The following is a 12698-nucleotide window of genomic DNA, read 5'->3' as shown; positions in this document are numbered from 1 at the left end:
GTTACTGGCCTTCTACGTTTCAGGTTAAGTTTAAGCAGCACTATTAAATTATAAAATAAATAATGTAGATTGTTTTTTCCAAATTTGGATATAATTTGAAGAAAAATGAGTGTGGAATATAGATTTCTGAATCTGACAAAAAAATCAAATGGGAAAATAATAAAAACATAGGACAGATAATATGAAAATTAAAAGATGGAATGAAAAAGTCGATTTATTAGTAGGTAATGTGAGCCCTAGAGGGTCTTCTAGATGGAACTAACTGGATCAAAGAGAGATCTGAATAGAGAAATATGATGTCCTAATTTTTGACAAAAATTTATTGGTGCCACAAGCAGTTGATGCTTGGTGTTGGTACTCATCCATCATACCCGGCTAAGATTTGGCGTCTCTCATCCACATCTCTAGCAGATCTTTTCTGAGGTGTGGATCAAAAAACAGAGTGAACTCCAAAGCATCTAGACCCCTATCCATTTGGTTTCATCTTGTATTGGTCCTAGGCCAGGCCCTTGAGAAATAGCTCATTCTGAGAACTTTATTCCTCTTAAGGGCAGCGTAAATTCAAAACTAGAGTTGTGTTAGAGAGGTATTCTAAAGATACAAAAGTTAAATAGCCAAGAACTGAAGCAAAGAGTTGACACACTGATTTCAAGAAAAAAGGAGAAAAAGAAAAAGCTGGTTCAACTGCACTGGATTGAGATCAAACAATGTTGAGACTTGCCAATGCTGTGTATTTGAGAGCAAAAGTTATGATTATTGAATAAAATCAACAGAGAAAACATATAATTATGCCACAATATACAGTCTTACCCCAAATTTGTCATCATATAAGCAGCATGGCAGATAAAAGCAACTTCAGTATCACATTAATAATAGTGTACTATAGAAACACATTTGTGGATTATCAAACATAGTAAGTGGAAGGAAATTTGAAGGACAGCTGTAAGAAATGTCTAAGTATTAGAACATCCTCTTGTGATATGTGTTCTTCATCCATATATTTTTGTAACAAAGCCAAGATTTAATCTGCCATAATTTTATGTAAATGGATCCCTGAAAAGAATGATCTTGAGGGAAATTGTCAAGAAAAATCTTAAATGGTTTATTCAGGGTAGCCACGTTAGTCAATTCTTATCAAAAGCCTTGGTTTCTTAAATCAGGAAGGAAAAGATTTCTTGAATGATTAAAGAAACCAAATGAATCTCAAGTTATCCTGATAGTTAATGTTTTGCTTAGAAATCTTGTGTGGGAGAGGCTGGGGAGAAAAAAGATCAAGTCATTTGGTTATTGGTGTATTTGTTTTGATTGGAACATATTTTGCTAATAAATCCTGGAAGGAGTTGCGTAGTATGTCTATGTAACCAAAACAATGTGATGAAAAGTAAGGTGTTTTTTTTTTTTTCATTGTCCAGATGTTTTAAAAATATCCAGGTGCTTAACATCACATAGAGAAAATATAAAGATGATTAACCAAATGTTTTACTTTTTACTTTGAAGTTTACTACTATAATGTAGATTTGGCCAACTTGGCAGTGCTTTTAGGAATTTGAATACAACGCAATAGATTTTGTAGAGACACAAGAAATATTTTCTGAGAAAGAAAAGATATTTAGTTATTATATTTATTTGCTTTTGTTTGGTCATGATTGGATGGTTTTCTAATTTGGTCATTTCAGAAAAATGATAGGACATTATTTCACTGTTATGGGATCTTACTGTATTTCTTTTAGGATTATCTTATCTTATGGAGTGGACTCGGGTTTGATTTATGGGGCACTTCTAATACTCCTTCAGAATAAAGCTGTTCTTCGGGCAGTTCCTCAAATTTTCCAAAGGTGGCATCTGAGATTTATCTAAACCAGGAGGTTTCTTGGCCCTCATTTTTCTTTAGCCCCAGCAATGACAAAAAGCAATGGCTGCTTCAATTGGATGTAAGAAGAACACTTAGGGTTTGTCTCAGAAGAATCAAAGATTTCAGATCTTCTGAAAGATTGTTTGTACTCTTAGGGGGTCTTAAGAGGGGTCAAATGGCTTCTAAGAGTTCCTTAGCTAGATGGTTAAGGGATTGTATTAGGGAGGCGTATGTAGTTAAGGTAAAGAGGCTCCTAGGGTTTGTAAAGCTCATTACACTAGGACTTTAGCTGTTTCTTGGGCAGAGAGGTCGAAGGCTTCCACATTGGAAATTTGCAAGGTGGCCACCTGGGCTTCTCTTCATACTTTTTCATAGTATTATCTCTTGGATGTAGTCTCTTCTACAAATTCAGCTTTTGGTGGGAGGTTGCTTGTGAGCCAGAAAAGAACAGTAAAGAAAAGAGAGACTTGTAGTTCTCACTTAGAGCTGCCAACAAGGCAAGTTGCTTTGTAGTGCACACAATGGGAGCCTATGAAGACCAATTTGGGTGTGAAAGTGGATGTCACAGGGAAGTACTGCCAACCTCTACTCTCTATGAAAGAAAACGGCAGTGTGGAAACTAACCAGAAGTGTAAAATGAACCACAGCGAACTCCATAGGCAGAGGCTGCTCAGCAGCTGGCATTCCTGTGACCCTCTGCCCTACTCTACTGAGGTCCTTAGTCTGGGCACACTCTTAAAGAAACCAGTGTTGACTGCATGCAAATAACTATGTTTCAGAACGATGAGCCAAAAATGGGCTACCTTCTCTAGACAATGCTAATAAGTGTATAGAATGTCCAATATATTTTTAAATAGGTGAAATAATTTGTTAAATGTTCAAGGAGCTCATAAAGTTTGACAATGCCAAATTTTGAAATTGACCATTTTGAATTCCAAACAAATATAAAAATGCCACAATTCGTTAAAATCGTGAGATATCTTATTAGTCTAGATTCAGTGTTACTAATCCTGCCTTAAAATAATCCCTTTGGCTTCTCTGTATAGGATTAAATTTTTAAAAATGTTTTTAATTTGGAGGGGAAGATTATATTATACAGGTTATCATAATTGCTCAATAATTCTTTTTCTATCTTACTATAGAATTGCTCACCAGCAAAAGAAGGCTTGGGAAGCTTATCTTATTTTTTAGTTCATCTTGAAAATAGGTAGATGTTGTGTGTAAACATCAAAGCCCATTACTTTGAGTGAATAAGCAGAATGTATTTGGGAATGAAATGATAAATATAAGATAATTAACCTTTTTTATAAGTTTTAAACTATAGTTACACAATGGCAAATAGTTAATTCCAAGAATAGACCTGCAAAGCTTGTGCTTTGAATTAATGTTATTTTTCCAGGGTGAATACCTTTTACATCAACTATTTTTATGACCTATCTGTAGAAAAGTAAAGTGACATTAAGAATCCAAGTGTTTCCTCTTCATGTCATTGACAACTTGATCTTTATTATTTTTTTCTTCTTTAAAACTATTTTCCAATAATAGTCCAGGCATGTAGTAAAACTTTTAAACAGGATAAAAGAATATATGGTTAAAATTAAGTATTTTTCCACTCCATTTGTCTAGTTTCCCTTTCCAAAGGCAACTACTTCCATATATATCCCCATGTTAAAATAACACCAAATATTGTCCTACTATACAGAGATTCTTTTTTTTATGAACAATTATCTAGAAACACCCCATATTCAGAAAAACAGCTGAATAGTTTTCTATTGGTGCATGTACCATAATTTAATCAGCTACTCATTAATAGACACATAGGGTTGTTTTTTCCTCTTCATTTGCTTCCACAAACAATGATACGGCAAATTTACTTGAAGTATGTCTTATATGTCCTCATGTATATCTGGACAGTAAGTTACTAAGGTGGAAATGCTAAGTAAAAAGGAATGGTCACAGAGAGGATGAAAAGACAAAACGTAGACTGAGAAAGACATTTGCAAAATACATATCTGATAAAGACCTTGTATCCAAAATATACAAAGAACTCTTAAAATTCAACAGGAAAACAAAAAACTCAATTTAAAAATGAGCAAAAGATCTGAAGAGCTCACCAAAGAAGATATACAGATGGCAAATAAGCATATGAAAAGATGCTCAGCATCGTATGTCATCAGAGAAAGGCAAATTGAAACAAGGAGTTACCATTACACTCCTACTAGAGTGGCCGAAACCCAGAACACTAACACCACCAAATTCTGGCAAGGATGTGAAGCAACAGGAACCCTCATTCATTGCTAATAGGAACGTAAAATAGTACAGTCTCTTTGGAAGACTGTGTGGTTGTTATCTCATAAAGCTAAACCTTGCCTTATGTGATCTAGTAATCACACTCCTAGGTATTTATGCAAATGAGTTGAGAACTTATGTCCACACAAAAACCAGCACATGAATGTTTACAGCAGTTTTATTCAAAATTGCCAAAATTTGGAAGCAGCCAAGATGTCCTTCAGTAGGTCAATGGATAAACTGTGGTATGCCAATACAATGGAATATTATTCATTGATTTAAAAAAAAGAGATATCAAGCTACACAAAACGTGGAGGAAACTTAAATGAATATTGCTAGGTGAAAGAAGTCAATCTGAGAAGCCTGCATACTATATGATTCCAACTATAAGATATCCTAGGTAAAGCAAAAGTATAGAGACAGTAAAAGATCAGTGGTTGCTAAGGAGGGTGAGGAGTGGGGTAGAGGTGAGTAGGTGGAACACAGGGGATTTTTAGAGCAGTGAAATTAATCTGTGTGATAATAATGGTGGATGCATGACACTATGCATTTGGCAAAGCCATAGAACTGCACCACGCAAAAAATGAATCCTAACGCAAATTATGGACTTTAGTTAATAGTAATCTATCAATATTGGTTCATCAATTGTAACAAATATCCCACACCAATGTAAGATGTTAACAATAGGGGAAACTGAGGGCAGGGGGAGAGGGAGTATATGGGGACTCTGTACTTTCTGCTCAATTTTTTCTAAAAAGCTAAAACTGCTCAAAAAGCTAAAGTCTATTAATTTTTTTTAAAGCTATGGACATTGAGAGAGAGTTACAAGCCAGTTTTTCATATCCAGTTCAATTAACAATATTTTTGTTATGCAGAATTGTTTTATGGCTTCTGTGTCCTTCTGAAAAGTCTCTTATCTTGTATCTTTTGGGAAAAAAATTCCATTTTTTCTTTAATAGACTTATAGTTTCATTTTTCTTTATTTAAAAATCTGCTTAATCTGGATTTTATTTCAGTATTGAGATTCATCCTTATTAATAACACTAGCTTCTGCAAAAGATGTAATAAAATGCAAGTCATAGAGAAAGCATTTTAGGTTAAATGGTATAACACTGATCTAAAACCTTGTCTATGTTGTCATGTGTGTTGAGAAATGAAGCAGGATTCCTCAACTGCAGTCCACGGCCCCTTGAGGATTGTGAACGTGCTTTACAAGAGGGCCTGGGAATCTCCAATAGCACGTGTGAGTGTGTGTGCGCACACACAGTCATATTGTGCATTTTGGATGAAGTGTTCTGTCACTTTAATCAAGTTCTATGAAGTGTTCAGAAATCCAAAGTGATTAAGAAACACTAGAGTTGGGGGAAATTTTTCCTCAGAATTAACTCTGATAACATTTCTCAAAAGGTTGTTGTTATCGCCTACCAAATGGAATATTTACCTTTTGAGAGAATGTTTCTGTGGATTGTGTTACTTACGAATCATTCATGATTAAGCTCATAGAACCATATTTAGAAAAAACAAACAAATATCCCACAATTTTCTAGATGACTATATTTGTCAGAAGCCCTGCCGATAAGAATCACTGATATTTGGAGATTTGTTTGCCCAGGATATAAGGAGAAACAGACTCTTAAGATTATTAAAATAAAAGAAAAATTAATCGTGCTATATAATTCGTCATCATATATCAAGTCTAAGCAAAACCAAAATATAATTGCTAAGTCATTCATATTGAATTAAACTATAATTAATAGAACCATAATAGAAAATGGAAGGATCTCTTCGGCATATTTATTCATTACATTTTTGTAGATCTGTATTTTTCCCATGGAAAGAATTTCTTAATTCTGAAAAATAAAAGTTGAGGAAGTATTTCCATTTTAGAAGCTAGAGATCATTTCTTACCTGTCTCAGTGTTTGTGTTTTTCCAATGACTTATTGATAATCTTATTAAAAGTATAATTTTTCCTGATATGATGATGTTTATCCATGTGCTTTTGTTCTCTCTTGTTTCCAAAAAAGAAATATTAATGTGCTAAAGAACACCACTGGTTTTTAAAGCAGTACTTTAGATTTTAGCTTTTTAAATGAACAAAGAAATTAATATTTACTTTGTATAGTTAACTTATACTACATTATTAACATGAAAATGAATTAATGACAAAAGGATCTGAATTTTACAGATTATATATGCATATACATCAAATTTGAATATAAATAGCATATAAATTCCATCAAGTTGTATGTATAGAAAAGGACTCTATGTATTGATCCTCTCATTATTGTGATGGCAATATCACCCTACCTCTTGTTGACTGTATTCTTTGTACCTTGATGTGTTTGTATGTGTGTGTGTACTATGGATAGAGCTTTTCTACGTAATTAACTTTAACCTATTAATCACGTCTAGTATGGTTTGTTTTTCTTAATGTAAGTTTGTGTGTTTGTTTTCTATTGCATAGAAATTTTGGAGACATCCAGTAGAGAAGTTGTAATAGAGAAACCTAGAACAAATGAAACCAGTATTCCTTCAGAGCAATTGCTACCAGTAAAAGAGGTAAGTGAGGAAAAATGGGTGGTGGTTTTTAATTCATATGTAATAGCATCATCATTTTTATATGACTCCTTTATGAATCAAAATGTCTTGAGTTTTACCCTTTGCCACTAAAAAAATAATTCCTGGTTGAAAATAGTCTTATTAATTTTGATGAAAGTTGAATTTAGTGGGAACACTGCTGTGCTGCACAGTGTGTTCCATGCAAGGAGTAGGGAGCTGGCAGTGAAGAGATCTTTGTTCTCATCCCACTCGGGGTCTACACCTTGAGAATTTGGACTGTAGACAACTGTTGAAAAGTGAGAAAGTGGAGATGAAAAAGGAAAGGAAAGAGGAAAGAATAGTTTGAACTGGCCTCTTATTTGAGTGTGCCCAGCATGCCCCTGTTTGCTCTCAGATCCATTACCACTCTTCCTCTGCTCTGTTCTGTATTGTAGAGAAAAACCTCTTCCAGGCTTTCTTGCTTTCTGGACCTGGGTAGGTTTGGCCAATGAAAAGCACTAAGGGAAGATTGGAGGGAAGTTCTTGGAGAGAAACCAGAGGATTTCTTCCCCTTGCTCTGTTTTAGAGAACATCTCCAGGAGTAGCTGTGACTCCTTCATTTCTTCCATGCTGCTCCCCACACACAGTCCTCTCTCTGAGGTTTCAGGTCCGCCTGGCAGGTCGGCCTCCTTCACTGGTGGCCCCGGGGACTACACTTGCATAGCACTGTTCCCACTCTTTGTTCCTCCAGCCCTAGGAGCAGTCGTAGCTAGTGGTAGTGGTAGTAATAGTAATAAAATAACTGTCTTGCTTCATGACCCATGTTTGGCTCCTCACATCTTCTATCACCTTAGTAATTAATACCTTACATTAAAATTCTTCCTTTCAAAATACTGAGAGTGGTTTCTATTTTCTGAATGGATCTTGACTGATCTAGTAGGTAAACCTTTAAAAAGGCAAAAGAACATAGAGTTTTAACAGAGTTTCAATGTAGAAAGCAAGGAAAATAATCAGAAAAAATGCAAAATTATACATTATGTTTTAACCAAAAATCAGAGTAGATATTAAGAAATTAGCATTAGGTAATAGAAGAAAGGGATTTAGTGGGTAGCTCCTTTGTACACAGAACAGAAAACTACATTATTTCCTCTTTTTTTTTCTTGGATCAACTAGTAAATCTGATATATTCTAACTGGAAGGTGTATGATTCCAAACATCAAATGGGAAGAGTAGAAGTAAGCCAATGATATTTTATGTAAATAAATAGACTTCTAGGAGGAGATTTGAATAGTAAATGTTTTCAATTTTCTTTTTTTTTTTTTTTTTTTTTTTGCGGTGTGCGGGCCTCTCACTGTTGTGCCCTCTCCCGTTGCAGAGCACAGGCTCCGGACGCGCAGGCTCAGTGGCCATGGCTCACGGGCCTAGCCGCTCCGCGGCATGTGGGATCTTCCCAGACCGGGGCACGAACCCGTGTCCCCTGCATCAGCAGGCGGACTCTCAACCACTGCGCCACCAGGGAAGCCCGGTTTTCCATATTTTGAAAAGAGAATTTAGGAGGTAGTATAATTACATATAAATTACCATGGGCAAAGGTAATCATCGTGGCACGCACACACGGACAAAAAGTCACTGTGACCATGGCAATTTTCCCCATAACATCTTGCCTTGAATGCATGAATGAATGATTTTAATGAATAGACATGCCCTGGTGGGGGAACAAAAAGCAGAGTTTTATTGTTGTTGTTTTTAATTTTTATGAAGGTAGATTCCTTTTTATATTTCTATCATAAATGCGTCCCAAGAAAATTCTGTTACAGCACAGAACTATACACATGGCACTTTCAAAGTTTCACTTATGAGAAAAGAAATTATATGAGCTGAGTAGATTCAATTATTGATTCATTTTATGTAAAAATAAAATGAGAGTTGTATCTTTAGGCAGGCCCTATGATGTTAAAGGTCCAAATAAACCTTAGAAAGGAAATTTCAATTACATCTTAATTATAAGCATAATGAGAAGGAGAGACACTTTTTCTGATTATAGAGTTATGGGATCATAGAATTTTAGCTCTAGAAGATGAATCACCTTTATTACTTTGTACTGCATGTATATGCAGTACAAAAAAAGTCATTAAATTAACGCTTAGTGGGATTATGTATACAAGAAAATTAAGCTAATGATCATCATCTCCGTAATTTTAGACTGAAAGGGACCGTAGAAATCATTCAGTTCAGCTCTTTTATTTTTCCAACAAAAAACTTGAGATCCAGAAAAGTAAGTAATTCAGTTAGGAATATCAAGCCTAGCGTCTTCTGAAGTTGGAGTAGGTAAATTATTGCTGTAAACAAGATTACACTAAAACAGGAAAAGTTTAATCCTAAGCGTAGATTCAGCCTACTATCTACAATGCTTTTATACTTTAGAGAACATTAGAGGACTTGAGGGGAATATACATTTGTAAACATACCGCCACATGAGCCAAAGACCAAAAGAAAAAAAGAAAACACCACCACCCTCCGCCCCAGCCTCTCCCACTCCCCACACACAGAGCAATGCAGGTCATTTTAATTCCTCATTTTCTGGAACAAAAGTAGTGCCGCTTACCAATTTGTGGGTGGAGAAACTAAGTAAAATTCTAAAGAAATAAAAATCTAGAAACACACAATGGTATATTTTCTCTGAGAAATTTATTTCTTATTGCTATTTTTTTGACTTGTCTGGATTTCTGAAAATGAAAAAGAAATAAAAGATTGAATATTAAATGCTGTCGTATGTTGCAATACTTGTTAACAATAAACTGTAAAAAAGACTATAAAAATCTAATGTAGGCTTTATTAAATATATTGAATTTAAAGGCTGCTTTATGTGATAAATAGTGAGTGGAACTTTCAGCTCTCATAAAGATGGTTTTATTGAACTATATTTAAGAGATTAAATTTTGAAAAAACAAAGTTTTTGATTAAATCCACTGATGAATTAAAATGAAATGACAGTATATTACTGTGTGTAAAGAATGCACATGTTTTTGTATATTGCTTTATTCACTGGGTAATATTTTTAGGTTGTAAGAATGGCTTTTACAGTTTATCAAAGAATACCTACATTCAACATGCTGAATGAAAGTAATACTTTTATATCTGTAACAATAGAACAACACTTGTTGAGTTAAGATTGATATAACTTCATATAAACTTATATTTCAGGCTACTTTACTAAATTTTGGCTGGAGAAGTGCATTTAAAAAAGTGTCTCTTCCCATGGCACATTGTATAACAACAGCCATTGAAGACTTTTCCGCAAAAATTCTCCAACAGGAACAGAATGAAAGGTCTTCAGCTATGAGCTATGCTTTGAACCTTGTAAATGTCCAGCAAGTTTGGCAAGATAGCCGTGTGGTTCCTGAGGCAGACCAACCAAAGAAAATTGCAAAGGCAAGTATCAAATGAAATCCTTTCAAATTAGATTGGCATATGAGATTTTTTTTTTTTTTTTTTATATACGCCATTGCAAAGGGAACCAATAGAAAAATGATGGAGTCTCTTGGGAAACACTTGGCACTTGACCCAGTACCAGTTTTCTTCTCTGGTATCCATGGGCCACTGTGCTAGCAAAAATGACTTAAAACTGCTGCCAACTTTTTGCTCCATGAATCTGAGGTAACTAAAGAGAGGGCCTCTGTGACTTGCTGGGGGGCTGAGAAACTGCTTGTTTGCGTTATACCTTTGAATGACTCCAGGAGAAATTTAGGAGGTTGAAGGAGTTACTGTCTTTTATTGGTTTGGGCAACTTTTAAATCTTTATTTACACCTTAGTGACCATTCCTTTAACATCAGTCTTGCATCTGTGTTCTGAGAGTCACAGAACATACTGAGAAAATAGGAAGTAATTACGGAAATAGAGAAATATAGTTACTCAGCATTAAGTCCGCAGTGAGGTCAGCAACGTATCATTGAAATTTTTTTTAAATAAATTTATGTATTTATTTATTTATTTTTGGCTGCATTGGGTCTTTGTTGCTGTACGTGGGCTTTCTCTAGTTGCAGAGAGCGGGGGCTACTCTTCGTTGTGGTGCACTGGCTTCTCATTGCAGTGGCTTCTCTTGTTGCGGAGCATAGGCTCTAGGTGTGTGGGCTTCAGTAGTTGTGGCACGTGGGCTCAGTAGTTGTGGCTTGCGGGCTCCAGAGCACAGGCTCAGTAGCTGTGGTGCACGGGCTCAGTTGCTCTGCGGCATGTGGGATCTTCCTGAACCAGGGCTCGAACCCTTGTCCCCTGCATTGGCAGGCAGATTCTTAACCACTGCGCCACCAGGGAAGCCCCTGAAATGTTTTTGAAAGAGAGTTTTGAAAGGTGACCTTAATCCCCTATTGCCACCCTGAGGCTCCAGAACATTCCCCAGGGAACACTTTTGGCCGACCTGGAGTGGAGGCAAGTTGCGCCTTCCCATCCATCCATCACGCCTCCTTTGCCATTAAGAAGGAGTAAATTCACAACTAGTAAAAAGCTAAGTGCATCACTTCTGAGAGTTGCTGACTCTTTACCAATAAGAAGATGCTATATGAGGTTGTCTCTGATGCTTTTAGATTGTTTAAGTTAAACTGATATAACCTCATATATCTGTGATGATTAATTTAAAAAAATACTTCCATGAAAATTTAGCAAAAAAAACCCAGGAATAAGTTTAAAATAATGTAAGCATGGATACATATTTTCTGAGTTCTATTAACTACAAATAAAAGTAACAAAGCTATTTCATGAGTTTTTCATAATGTCTCTCTAGTAAGCATAAGGTTTGACGGTTATATACAGAGAAGCATCATTTTGGTATTTCTTTATTTGAAATAAAACATTTAACTTTCTACAACAGAGAAATCGATTATTATAAAGTTGTATCATTATATTTATGTTTGATGCCAAATTCATTATTTTGGAATTTAGCTCCCCTGTACATAAATTACACGGTGCTGTCAGAATACAAATAACTCAGTGCTACATTTATTTCTCCCTAGTTTTGTTCTGACATCATGGAAAAACTTGACACAATCCTTCCACTGGCTCTGGCATGCAGAGATGATTCTTTTCAGGAAATTAGAGCAAACTTTGTGGAGGCCTGTTGTAAAGTGGCAACAGCTGTCCTGGCCAGACTGCAAGAGAGAGGCAAGGAGTTTCCTTCCAAAGCACCCCTGAAAAACTTGTACATGCTGCTCTCCACGGCAGTGTATGTCTTCCAGCATTTTATGCAATATGATAATTTGATGAAAGAAAATACTAAGAAGTGAGTGTCATTTATATTAAGTTGATGGCCATTCTTAAAGTAACATGTAATCTTTGGATATCACAGAGGTGGAATTTTGATAATAATATTTGAGAGGAAGAAAATAATAATTAACATGGTGAATTATTTTCATTTGTCTTGACTAGGAAATGTCAAAAAGGTACAGCGTGGGTTGTGTTAAACCAGATATACGGATAGTAAGAAGGATAGGCATTCCCTCTAAAGGCCCACTCAGATGACCCTTGCATTTCCCATTCTCTAAACTGGAGGCACTATTTTCGGCATGTTGTTATGACATGACCAAACCAACCCTTTCCATTCTGTAAGGCACATTGTACTGACTACACTGAAAAGGAAAAAAACAAACTTCTTTTTGTCACACAAAACAATATTTGTGGAAAATGCCCTTCTCTTTTGTTCCTAGGCCAACTAGATGTTAGGAGCAGGCATAGAGAAGAGATGCATTTCAATCTATTTTATTGATGAACGTAAACATATTTCAGAACATCCATTTAATAATAAGCTATCCTTCATAGTTGAAGAGGAAGCATCTGGCAGTCATAATTTTCATGTATTAGTAGTCCAAAAAGACCAAGTGTTTTCTGGATAGAGAAGAAAAATGACCAGAGGTATTATCACATGGTCTATCTGGCTTCTCTCTAGAAGAGAGCACAGTCCCTTGCAAAGGGAGCATGTAGACTGGGCAGTCCAGTGTGAGCCCAAGAATCTAGTCTATATGCCTTAT

The 12698-nt window shown here is 35.6% G+C and overlaps 1 protein-coding gene across 7 annotated transcripts in view; it reads left to right on the top strand.

The window, feature by feature from the left end:
- The window catches only part of KIAA0825 (KIAA0825 ortholog), a 398660-nt gene that overhangs the window by 114453 nt on the left and 271509 nt on the right, over positions 1-12698 (top strand). For all 7 annotated transcript variants that reach the window (XR_012330774.1, XM_073802294.1, XM_073802293.1 and 4 more), the window contains 3 exons: positions 6607-6701; positions 9885-10112; positions 11688-11953. Coding sequence is in view for 6 of the 7 variants with exons in the window: in XM_073802294.1 (XP_073658395.1) it covers positions 6607-6701; positions 9885-10112; positions 11688-11953 (589 nt within the window). In the remaining variant the exon portion in view is untranslated. The remainder of the gene's footprint in view (positions 1-6606; positions 6702-9884; positions 10113-11687; positions 11954-12698) is intronic.

Source organism: Tursiops truncatus, chromosome 3 (assembly GCF_011762595.2).
Source record: "Tursiops truncatus isolate mTurTru1 chromosome 3, mTurTru1.mat.Y, whole genome shotgun sequence".
Classification (NCBI taxonomy): domain Eukaryota; kingdom Metazoa; phylum Chordata; class Mammalia; order Artiodactyla; family Delphinidae; genus Tursiops; species Tursiops truncatus.
This window is presented reverse-complemented; position numbering and strand designations above follow the sequence as displayed.